This window comes from Zosterops lateralis (genome assembly GCF_965231275.1).
Source record: "Zosterops lateralis genome assembly, chromosome: 36".
Taxonomy (NCBI): Eukaryota; Metazoa; Chordata; class Aves; order Passeriformes; family Zosteropidae; genus Zosterops; species Zosterops lateralis.
Window position 1 is genome coordinate 1,142,178 of NC_139796.1, and position 12,402 is coordinate 1,154,579.

Sequence of the window (12,402 nt, forward strand, 5' to 3'; positions counted from 1 at the left end):
TTCCCCAAATTCTTCTGAATCCTGCCCAGATCCCTCCGGATTTCCCCAAATTTCTCCCAAATCCCTCTTGATTTCCCCAAAATCCCACTGGATTCCCCCAATTTTCCCTGAATTTCCCCCAAATTTCCCTCATATCCCTCCCAATTTTCCCCAAATTTTCTTGGATTTCCCCAAAATCCCTCCAGATTTCCCTGAATTTCCCCCAAATCCCTCTTGATTTCCCCCAAATCCCTCTTGATTTCTCCCAAATTTCCCAGATTTTCCCCAGATTTCCCAAATTTTCCTGGATTTCCCCCAGATTCCCCTGAATTCCCCCCAGTCCCTCTGGATTTTCCCCAAATTTTCCTGGATTTCCCCAAATTTCCCCAAAATTTCCCTGGATTTCTCCCAAATCCCCCTGGATCCACTCCAAATCCTTCCAGATTTCCCCAAATTTTCCCCAAATCTCCCAAAATTTCTCAAAAATTTCCCTGAATTCCCCCCAAATCCCTCTGGATTCCCCAATTTTCCCCCAAATTTCCCCCAAATTCCTCTGATTTCCCCAAAATCCCAATGGATTTCCCCCAGATTTCCTCCAAATTTCCCTGAATTTCCCCCAAATTTCCCAGATTTTCCCCAAATTTCCCAGATTTTCCCCCAAATCCCCCTGGATTTCTCCAAAATTCCCCTGAATTTCCCCAAATCTTTTTGGATTTTCCCCAGATTTTCCTAAATTTCCCCAAAATCCCACTGGATTTTCCCCAAATTTCTCTGGATTTCTCCAAATTTCCCCGGATTTTCCCCAAATTCCCCAGATTTTCCCCTCCAGCCAGGCAGAGACTCCGTTTTTTCTCCCGGGAATTTTCATTTCCAGAAGAATTTAATCCATCGTTCCCCCAGTCCCGGGTACAGGAAACGTCCCCGAAAAATGTGGAAATAAAATAAAAATAAAATAAAAATAAAATTAAAAAAAATCAGGGAAAAAAAAAACCTAAAACCAGGAAAAAAAAAAAAAATTAATCCATTAAAATTCCTTCCGAAAAATCCGGAAGTTTTCGGGATTCCCAAATAAAAACGGATCTTTTATTTTATTTTATTTGTTTTTTTTAATCCTTTTGTTTTCTACACAAATCTAAAGTTTAAAAAACGGGAATGAAAACCAAGAACGACCAAAAACAAAACCAAAAAAAAAAAAAAAAAGGGGATTTTGGGGTAAAAACGGAGCCAAATCCTCCCGGAATTTTGGGAATTTTTGGGGATTTTTGGGGATTTTTGGGGAATTTTGGGGATTTTTGGGAACCAGCAGCAGGAGGGAGGTGGAGGAAAATAAAAAGGGAATTTTGGGAACATGCAACCCCGGGACTGAGGGAGCTCCGACATCTACGGGGCCACTAAAAAACCCAAAAAAATGGGGAAAAAAACGAGGAATTTACAATTCTCTGAAGGTTCAAAAATGTACAAAAATCCACAGAGTTTTCCTCCCTCCTTTCCCAGGAATTCCCTCCCCAAAAAATCCGCCGATGGTTCTTTGGGATTAAAAAATGGATTTTTTTTTTTTTTTTCTTTATTTATTTATTTATTTTCCTCCCAGGAAAAGCCCCCCCAAAAAAAAACCCCAAAAAAAAGGTGGAAATTTTATATTTTCCAGCCCTTTTTTTTTTTAATTCCAGAGGGAATTGGGGAGGATCCAGCTCCGTGTAGTGCTTGTGGTGAGTCCCCCGGAATAAAAAAAAAAAAAAAAAAAAATCAAAATATTTCTCAGGAAAAATAAAAATAAAAAAAACTCCCCGAGGAGATTCCGGTGGGATTTTGGTTGTGGGTTTTTTTTTTTTTTTTCTTTCCTCCTTTATTTTTGAGGAGGAAAAAAAAGAAGAAATAAAAGGGGAAAATGGAGGTTTTAGGGGTTTTGGGGCAGCGCCGGAGGCTCCGGAGGCTCCGAGGCCCCGCAGGATTCGGGTTTGGAGAAATTCATGTCCAGGATGTGGCGCTGCAGGTGCCGCACCCACTGCTCCTGGATGGACTGGGGGCCGCAGAACTCCACCTCGCAGAACCTGCAAAGAAATAATGAAAAAAAGTTTGGGGAGTTTGGGGGAATTTTTGGGAATTTTTTGGGATTTTTTCTGGATTTTTGGGGGGGTTTTGGGGATTTTTTGGGGGATTTTTGAAGGGTTTTAAGGGATTTTTTTGGATTTTTTTGGGATTTTTGGGGGGTTTTAAAGGGATTTTGGGGGGGTTTTAAAGGGATTTTTTTAAAGGTGTTAAGGGATTTTTTGGGTGATTTTTTGGAGGTTTTCAAGGGATTTTTTTGGGATTTTTTTAAGGGGGGTTTGGGGATTTTTAGGGATTTTTTGGGGGGTTTTAAGGGATTTTGGGGGGGAATTTTTGGGGAATTTTTTGGGATTTTTTGGGGGATTTTTGAAGGGTTTTAAGGGATTTTTTTGGATTTTTTTTGGATTTTTTGAGAGGGTTTTAAAGGGATTTTTGGCGGGTTTTAAAGGGATTTTCGGGGGGTTTTAAAGGGACTTTTTAAAGGTGTTAAGGGATTTTTTTGGTGATTTTTTGGAGGTTTTTAAGGGATTTTTTTGGGATTTTTTTGGGATTTTTTTGAGGGGGGTTTAAAGGGATTTTCGGGGGGTTTTAAATAGATTTTTTAAAGGTGTTAAGGGATTTTTTGGTGATTTTTTGGAGGTTTTTAAGGGATTTTTTGGTGATTTTTTGGAGGTTTTTAAGGGATTTTTTTGGTGATTTTTGGAGGTTTTTAAGGGATTTTTTGGTGATTTTTTGGAGGTTTTTAAGGGATTTTTTGGTGATTTTTTTGGGATTTTTTAGGGGGGATTTGGGGATTTTTAGGGATTTTTTGGGGGGTTTTAAGGGATTTTTGGGGGGAATCTTTTGGGGATTTGAAGAATTTTTAGGGAGTTGGGGATGTAAAATGGGAAAAAGGCCGGGAAAAGCCCCAAACCCCTGTTCCTCACCTGCACTTGAGCGTGTAGACGCTGCCCACGAAGCGCACGAGCGACGTCTGCGGCGGGCGCGGCACCAGCGCGGGCACCGGGCGCACCCGGGCCGGGGGAACCCGCGCCTCCTGCGCCTTCCGCGGGAACTCCGCGCCCAGCCCCGCCTCCAGCGGCCGCGCCTGACGCCGCTCGAACTCTGGAGAGAGACAGGGGACACCTGGGGACACCTGGGGACACCTGGGGACACCTGGGGGACTGTCACCTGTCCCTACTGCCCCTTTCCCAGTCCCCATCCCCATCCCCATCCCCAGCCCCAGCCCCGCCTCCAGCGGCCGCGCCTGGCGACGCTCGAACTCTGTATGGGGACAGATAGGGGACATGGGGACACCTGGGGACACCTGGGGACACCTGGGGGACTGTCACCTGTCCCTACTGCCCAATTCCCATCCCCAGCCCCGCCTCCAGCGGCCGCGCCTGACGCCGCTCAAACTCTGGAGAGAGACAGGGGACAGGGGGATGAGAACAGCATCCCAGGGACTGTCACCTGTCCCCATCCCCATCCCTGAATCCCCATCCCCATCCCCAGCCCCACCTCCAGCGGCCGCGCCTGACGCCGCTCGAATTCTGTAACAGGACAGGGGACACATGGGGACACCTGGGGACACCTGGGGACACCTGGGGGACTGTCACCTGTCCCTACTGCCCCTTTCCCATCCCCATCCCCATCCCCATCCCCAGCCCCGCCTCCAGCGGCCGCGCCTGATGCCGCTCGAACTCTGTAACGGGACAGGGGACACATGGGGACACCTGGGGGACAGGTATGGGCATCCCAGAGACCGTCACCTGTCCCCATCCCCAGCCCCAGCCCCGCCTCCAGCGGCCGCGCCTGACGCCGCTCGAATTCTGTAACGGGACAGGGGACACCTGGGGACACCTGGGGACACCTGGGGGACTGTCACCTGTCCCTACTGCCCCTTTCCCATCCCCATCCCCATCTCCATCCCCAGCCCCGCCTCCAGCGGCCGCGCCTGACGCCGCTCAAACTCTGTAACGGGACAGGGGACACCTGGGGACACATGGGGACACCTGGGGGACAGGTATGGGCATCCCAGAGACCGTCACCTGTCCCCATCCCCATCCCCAGCCCCGCCTCCAGCGGCCGCGCCTGACGACGCTCGAATTCTGTAACAGGACAGGGGACACATGGGGACACCTGGGGACACCTGGGGGACTGTCACCTGTCCCTATCCCCAGCCCCAGCCCCGCCTCCAGCAGCCGCGCCTGACGCCACTCGAACTCTGTATGGGGACAGATAGGGGACATGGGGGACATGGGGACACCTGGGGGACTGTCACCTGTCCCTACTGCCCCTTTCCCATCCCCATCCCCAGCCCCAGCCCCAGCCCCGGCTCCAGCGGCCGCGCCTGATGCCGCTCGAACTCTGTAATGGGGGGATACATGGGGGACCGGTATGGCCATTCACTGAACCCATTTCCCAGTCCCCATTCCCGTCCCTGATTCCCAATTCCCATTCCTGTCTCCATTCTCAATCACAGTCCCAGTCCCCATTTCCATTCCTATTCCCAGGCCCCATTTCCCACTCCCCATTCCCATTGCTATTCCCAGTCTCCATTTCCATTCCTGTCCCCATTTCCCATTCCCATTCCCATTCCCAGTCCCCATTTCCAGTGGCTGCACCTGCCGCCACTCGAATTCTGTATAGAAATAGATAGGGGACAGGGGATGGATGGGTGAACGGCATCCTAGGGACCATTCACAGAGCCCAGAACCCAATTCTCGTTCCCATTCCCACTCCCAGCCCCGCCTCCAGCAGCCGCGCCTGCCGACACTTGAATTCAGTATGGGGACATGGACATGGGCATGGGCATGGATGGGGGACCGTTACCTGTCCCCAGAGCCCATTTCCCAGTCCCCATTCCCGTCCCTGATTCCCAGTCCCAGTCCTGTCCCCAGTCTCCATTCCCATCCTATTCCCAGTCCCCACTTCCCAGTCCCCATTTCCATTGCTATTCCCAGTCCCAGTCCTGTCCCCAATCCCCATTTCTATTCTCATTCCCCATTTCCCAGTCCCTGTCCCCATTTCCATTCCCAGTCCCCATTTCCATTCCTAATCCCCATTCCCATTCCCATTCCCATTCCCATTCCCATTCCCATTCCCAGTCCCCATTTCTATCCCTGATTCCCGCCACTCGAATTCTGCACGGGGACAGGGACAGGGGATGGATGGGGGACTGGTATGGCCATCCCAGGGACTGTCACCTGTCCCTACTGCCCCTTTCCCATCCCCATCCCCAGCCCCGCCTCCAGCGGCCGCGCCTGACGCCGCTCGGATTCTGGACAGAGAGAGGGGACAGGGGACACCGGGGGGACTGTCATCTGTCCCCAGTGCTCATTTCCCATCCCCATTCCCATTCCCATTCCCCATTCCTGTCCCTGATTCCCGCCCCTCGAACTCTGCACAGAGGGGGGACAGGGGACAAGGGGATGGGGAACAGCACTGGGATGCCAAACCCTACTTTCCCCATTCCCAAACCCCATTTTCCTCACCCCAAACCCCCCATTTCCCATCCCAGACCCCAAAAACTCTCATTTTTCCCCCAGACTCACTGCTGAAGTTTCCCCTCTGCTCCTCCACCTTGACCACCCTGGCCAGGGCCGTCCCCAAACCCCATTTTCCCCACTTTCTCCAGTCCCAAATCCCGTTTTCCCCACCCCAAACCCCACATTTCCCATTCCCATACCCCAAAACACCATTTTCCCCCTGACTCACTGCTGAAGTTTCCCGTCTCTGCTCCTCCACCTTGACCCCATTCCCACCAGCATCCCCCAATCCCCAAATCCCATTTTTCCCACCCCAAACCCCATTTTTTCTCATAATTCCCATTCCCCAGACCCCAAAACCTCTCATTTTTCCTACTCACTGCTGAAGTTTCCCCTCTGCTCCTCCACCTTGACCACCCCGGCCAGGGCCGTCCCCAGGGCCCACTCGGCCCCATCAGTCCCATTTTCCCCATTCCCAAACCCCATTTTCCCCACCCCAAACCCCACATTTCCCATTCCCCATACCCCAAAATCCCCATTTTTCCCCCAAAAAGCACTCACTGCTGAAGTTTCCCCTCTGCTCCTCCACCTTGACCACCCCGGCCAGGGCCGTCCCCAGGGCCCTGTCGGCGCCGTCGGTGCCTTTGCCGTCGCCGAGGCCGTTGCCCGTCCCCGGGAAGGGCCCGGGGGGCTCCCGGCGCTGCTCCCGGTGCTCCCGGGGCCCCCCCGAGCCGCGGAATTTCTTGGAGAAGGGTCTCCCCCCCTGGATGTAGCTGCGGTAGGCGCCCGCCTTGTGGGGCCGGTGCCGGATCCACTCGCGCAGGGTCTCGATGGGGGAGCCGTTCACGCACCACTCGGTGACCCCAAACTGCCTCAGGTGCGCCCGGGCGTGGCTGGCCAGGGCCTTCCTGTTCTCAAAGTACAGCCCGCACAGCTCGCAGCACGCCTCTGCTGCTGGGGACACAGAAAAATGGGGAAAAATGGGGAAAAAATGGGTTATAGAGTGCCCAAAGTGTTCTCAAAGTACAGCCCGCACAGCTCGCAGCACGCCTCTGCTGCTGGGGATGGGGAAATGGGGAAAAATGGGGGTTAGAACAGGGAAAAATGGGAAAAAACAGGGGAAAAAATGGGTTATAGAGTGCCCAAAGTGCCCTCAAAGTACAGCCCGCACAGCTCGCAGCACCTCTGCTGCTGGGGACACAGAAAATGGGAATTAGCAACAGGAAAATGGGAAAAAATGGAGAAAAAAATGGGGTATGGAGTGCCCAAAGTGTCCCAGGTGCTCTCAAAGTACAGCCCGCACAGCTTGCAGAACCTCTGCTGCTGGGAACAGGGAAAAATGGGGAAAATGGGGTTAAAACAGGGAAAAATGGGAAAAAAACGGGGAAAAAATGGGTTATGGAGTGCCCAAAGTGCCCCAGGTGTTCTCAAAGCACAGCCCGCACAGCTCGCAGCACCTCTGCTGCTGGGGACACAGAAAATGGGGTTAAAACAGGGAAAAATGGGAAAAAAACGGGAAAAATCGGGTATGGAGTGCCCAAAGTGCCCCAGGTAAGACCGAAGTGCCCCCAGGTGCTCTCAAAGTACAGCCCGCACAGCTCGCAGCACCTCTGCTGCTGGGAATGGGGAAAAACAGGGAAAAATGGGGAAAAAACAGGGAAAAATGGGAGTTAGGACAGGGAAAAATGAGTGTGGAGGGGCAGGTGGGCACAGGCAGGGCTGGAATGTTCTGGAAGTGCAGGAACCTCGGCCTTGAAGCCCAGCTCGAAGGCTTTGTGCTTGGCCTGGCTGTGTACTCCCAGCCCATCCCAAACCATCCCCAAACCCATCCCAAAGACCCCAAAAACCCCCAAAAAACAGAAATTCCCCCTGAGCACTCACAGGCCTTGTCGTGCAGCGCCTTGGCCTTGAAGCCCAGCTCGAAGGCTTTGTGCTTGGCCTGGCTGTGTACTCCCAAAAACCATCCCAAAACCATCCCAAAGACCCCAAAACCCCCCAAAAAGGCAGAAATCGCCCTGGACACTCACAGGCCTTGTCGTGCAGCGCCTTGGCCTTGAAGCCCAGCTCGAAGGCTTTGTGCTTGGCCTCCCCGTGCAGGGCCAGCCTGTCGTCCCCCAGGGGTCTCTTGGCGGGCAGGAAGGGCCCGGGGTGGTTTTTGGCCCCCAGGGGGCTCAGGGCCAGCCCCGGGCCCCCCTTCCCCGGGCGCCCGCCCAGCGGGGCCAGGGCCAGCCCCGGGGGCAGCCCCTTCCCGGGGGATTTGGGCTCCAGCCCCTCGTCCCCCAGAGCCTTGGGGGCCGGCTCCAGGCCCGGGGGGACGGGGGGCTCCTTTTTGATGAGGCAGGGCTTGGATTTCTTCCTGAGGATCTCACGGAGGGTGTCGATGGGGGAGCCGTTCACGGACCACTCGGTGACCCCCATCTGCCGCAGGTGGGAGCGGGCGTGGCTGGAGAGCCCCTTGCGGTTCTCAAAGAACTCCCCGCAGAACTCGCAGCGGATGTCGCGCACCGGGTCTGCCCTGGAGGCTGGAGAGGGGAAAATGTGGGGTTAGGGAGGGATGGGAACCCCTTAAGAGGAGATTTTGGGTCCCCAGAATCCCCAGGATGAGCCCTGAGCAAGTGGATGTTGCGCACTGGGTCTGCCCTGGAGGCTGGAGGGGAAAATAGGGGGTTAGAGAGGGATGGAAACCCCTGGGATGAGGTTTTGGGTCTCCAGAACCCTTGAGACAGGCTCAGAGCATCGCTGAAATCCCCAGGATGAGCCCTGAGTGAGTGGATGTCGTGGACTGGGTCAGCCCTGGAGGCTGGGGAAGGGAAATTCAAGGGTTAGGGATCTAAAGAACCCCTTGGGATGAGATTTTGGGCACCCAACACCTTTCAGACGGGCTCAGAACATCACTGAAATCCCCAGGATGAGCCCTGAGTGAGTGGATGTCGTGGACTGGGTCGGCCCTGAGGCTGGGGATGGGGAGAACGTGGAATTAGAGATCTCAGGAACCCCTTGGGATGAGATTTTGAGTCTCCAAATTCCCAGGAGGAGTCCCAAGACAACGGATGTCACACACAGGGTCGGCCCTGGAAGCTGGAGATGGAAATTCTGGGGTTAGGGAGGGATGGAAACCCCTGGGAGGAGATTTTGGGTGCCTAAAACCCTTGGGAGGAGCTCAGAGCATCGCTGAAATCCCCAGGATGAGCCCTGAGTGAGTCGATGTCATGCACAGGGTCAGCCCTGGAGGCTGGAGAGGGGAAAACGTGGAATTAGGGATCTAAAGAACCCCTCGGGATGAGGTTCTGGTCACCCAAAACCCTTGGGAGGAGCCCTGAGTGTCCCTAAACCCATCCTATAATGGATGTCCCCGCAGAACTCGCAGCGGATGTCGCGCACCGGGTCTGCCCTGGAGGCTGGAGAGGGGAAAATGTGGAGTTAGGGACCTCAGGAACCCCCTGGGATGAGATTTTGGCTCCCTAAATCCCTGGGACAATCCTTGAACCCCTGAAATCTTCAGTATAACCCCCAAACTCCTCCAATCCCAGACTCACAGAGGTTGAGCGGCGCCATCTCCTCGTGGGCAGCCCAGGCCGGGTCCCTGAGCTCCCCAAACCCCTGGGATGATCCCTGAGTTCCCAAATCCTTGAGATAAACCCCAAAACCCCTAAAATCCTTGGGATAACCTTTCCAAAACCCTCCCATTTCCAAACTCACAGAGGTTCAGTGGCACCATCTCCTCATGGGCAGCCCAGGCTGGGTCCGGCAGCTCCCCAGGATGGATCCCTGAGCCCCCAAACCCCTGGGATGATCCCTGAGCCCCCAAACCCCCGGGATAAACCCCAAACCCCTGAAATCCTCAGTATAACCCCCAAACTCCTCCAATCCCAGACTCACAGAGGTTGAGCGGCGCCATCTCCTCGTGGGCAGCCCAGGCCGGGTCCCTGAGCCCCCAAATCCTTGGGATAAACCCCAAACTCCCTGAAATCCTCAGGATAAACCTCAAAACCCCTGAAATCCTCAGTATAACCCCCAAACTCCTCCAATCCCAGACTCACAGAGGTTGAGCGGCGCCATCTCCTCGTGGGCAGCCCAGGCCGGGTCCGGCGGCGCCGCCGCCTCTCCGGGATGGATCCCAGCTCCTCCTCCTCCTCCTCCAGCAGCCATCAACTCCCGCTTGATCTCCACCCTGAGCTGATCCTGCTTGAGTTTCCTGTGCAGGGAGGGAGCCGAGAGGCCCGGGAACACCTTCCTGGCCGTGGGAGGGGGCGGCGAGGCGGCGGCGGAGCCGGGGGGGCTGAGCGGGGCCTTCTTGCCCAGGCCGGGGATGTGCAGCTCCGGAGGGGGCCGCGGCTCCAGGGGGGCCAGGCTGGCCAGGAGGCTCTTGGCCAGGGCCTTGGGGTGGCCCCCGGAGCGGCGCCGGGTGAGGATTTCCCGCAGGGTGTCGATGGGGGAGCCGTTGACGTACCACTCGGTGACCCCCATCTGCCGCAGGTGGGAGCGGGCGTGGCTGGAGAGACCCTTGCGGTTCTCAAAGAACTCCCCGCAGAACTCGCAGCGGATGTCGCGGCACGGCTCCGAGCCCGAGGCTGGGGACATGGGAAAATGGCAAAGAAAGGGTTAAAAGGTGCTGGTGGTGATCCCATAAGTTGTGGGGATTCCCAGGAATGGGATATGGGATGAGGGAAAGTGGCTCAAGAGCCCCTTGAGGTTCTCAAAGAACTCCCCGCAGAACTTGGGCCTGATGTTGTGGCACAGCTCCGAGCCCAAGACTGGGGATGGCAGAGAAAGGGTTAAATGGTCCCAAAAACTGGGGGATTTTCTGGGAATGGGGTGTGGAATGAGGGGAAGTGGCTGGAGAGCCCCTTGCGGTTCTCAAAGAACTCCCCGCAGAACTCGCAGCGGATGTCACGGCACGGCTCCGAGCCCGAGGCTGGGGACATGGGAAAATGGCAAAGAAAGGGTTAAAAGGTGCTGGTGGTGATCCCATAAGTTGTGGGGATTCCCAGGAACGGGATATGGGATGAGGGAAAGTGGCTCAAGAGCCCCTTGTGGCTCTCAAAGAACTCCCTGCAGAACTTGGGCCTGATGTCGTGGCACGGCTCAGAGCCCCAGGCTGGGGAACAGCAGAGAAGGAGTTAAAGGGTGCTGGAAGTTGTAGGAATTCCTGGGAATGGGGTGTGGGATCAGGAGAAGTTTCGGTTCTCAAAGGATTCCCTAAAGAACTTGCACCCGATGTCACAGCACGGCTCCGAGCCCCAGGCTGGGGGTGGCAGAGAAGGGGAAAAAGGGTGCTGGAAGTTGTGGGATTTCCTGGGAATGGGGTGTGGGATCAGGGGAAGGGGCTCAAGAGCCCCTTGGGGTTCTCAAAGAACTCCCCAAAGAACTTGGGCCTGATGTCGTGGCACGGCTCCGAGCCCGAGGCTGGAGATGGGGAGAGAAAGGGTTAAATGGTGCTGGAAGTTGTGGGATTTCAGGGAATGGGGTGTGGGATCAGGGGTTCTCAAGGAACTCCCCGCAGAACTCGCAGTGAGTGTCTGGCACGGCTCCGAGCCCGAGGCTGGGGATGGGGAGATAAAAGGGTTAAATGGTGCTGGTGGTGATCCCAAAAGTTGTAGGAATTCCTGGAAATGGGGTGTGGGATCAGGGGAAGTTGTGGCTCTCAAAAGAACTCCCCGCAGAACTCGCAGTGTGTGTCACGGCATGGCTCCGAGCCCGAGGCTGGGGACACGGGGAGAGAAAGGGTTAAATGGTCTCAAAATTTGGGGGAGTTCTTGGGAATGGGGTGTGGGATGAAGGGAAGGTCAGTTCCCTTCTCAAAGAACTCCCCGCAGAACTCACACCCAATGTTGCGGCACGGCTCTGAGCCCCAGGCTGGGGACGGGGAGAGAAAAGGGTTAAAGGGTCCCAAAAGTTGTGGGATTTCAGGGAATGGGGTGTGGGACCAGGGGAAGTTGTGGTTCTCTCCCAGCACGGCTCCGAGCCCAATACTGGGGATGGCAGAGAAAGGGTTAAATGGTCCCAAAAATTGGGGGATTTTCTGGGAATGGGGTGTGGGATGAGGGGAAGTGGCCCAAGAGCCCCGTGTGGTTCTCAAAGAACTCCCCGCAGAACTCGCAGCGGATGTCGCAGCACGGCTCCGAGCCCCAGGCTGGGGATGGCACATAAAGGGTTAAAGGGTGCTGGAGGGGGTTTGCAGTTGTGGGATTTCAGGGAATGGAGTGTGGGATAAGGGAATAATCCCCATGACAGTCACTGAGGTTGAGCGGCCCGTCCTCCTCAGGCCCCCACTTGTGCTCGGTGGGCAGCGGGCTCGGTGCGAAAACACCAAAAACACAAAAAAAAAACCCCAAAAAACCCAGGAAATCCCAAAAAAAACCCATAAAACTTGTCTGTAACTCACTGAGGTTGAGCGGCCCGTCCTCCTCAGGCCCCACTTGTGCTGGGCAGGCAGCGGGCTCAGTGCGAAAACCCCAAAACCCCTCCCAAAAAACCCCATAAAATCCCCCAAAAAACCCAGAAAACCTCAGAAAAAAACCCAAAAAAACCCCAAAAATCCCCAAAAGCCCCCAAAACCCCAAATAACCCTATAACACTCACTAAGATTGAGCGGCCCGTCCTCCTCAGGCCCCCACTTGTGCTGGGCGGGCAGCGGGCTCAGTGTGAAAATCCCAAAAACCCCCAAAAAATCCCCCAAAAACCCCCGAAAAAACCCAGAAAATCCCAAAAAAACCCCAAAAAATCCCCCAAAAAACCAAAAAACCCAGAAAACTTGTCTGTAACTCACTGAGGTTGAGCGGCCCGTCCTCCTCAGGCCCCACTTGTGCTCTGCAGGCAGTGGGCTCAGTGGGAAAACACCAAAAACCCTCCCAAAAACCCCATAAAATCCCACAAAACCCCATAAAACCCCAAATAACCCCAT

General features: G+C 54.9%; 1 protein-coding gene across 1 annotated transcript in view; it reads right to left on the reverse strand.

Moving 5' to 3' along the window:
* Positions 1-360: 360 nt before the first annotated feature.
* The window catches only part of WIZ (WIZ zinc finger), a gene marked incomplete at its 5' end in the record, with an annotated part of 48,101 nt that continues 36,059 nt past the window's right edge, over positions 361-12,402 (reverse strand). Inside the window, 6 exons of the mRNA XM_083881956.1 lie at positions 361-2,030; positions 2,955-3,132; positions 5,879-5,942; positions 6,088-6,449; positions 7,526-8,020; positions 9,539-10,069. Of these exons, the coding sequence (XP_083738082.1) occupies positions 1,877-2,030; positions 2,955-3,132; positions 5,879-5,942; positions 6,088-6,449; positions 7,526-8,020; positions 9,539-10,069 (1,784 nt within the window). The 3' untranslated portion in view covers positions 361-1,876. The remainder of the gene's footprint in view (positions 2,031-2,954; positions 3,133-5,878; positions 5,943-6,087; positions 6,450-7,525; positions 8,021-9,538; positions 10,070-12,402) is intronic.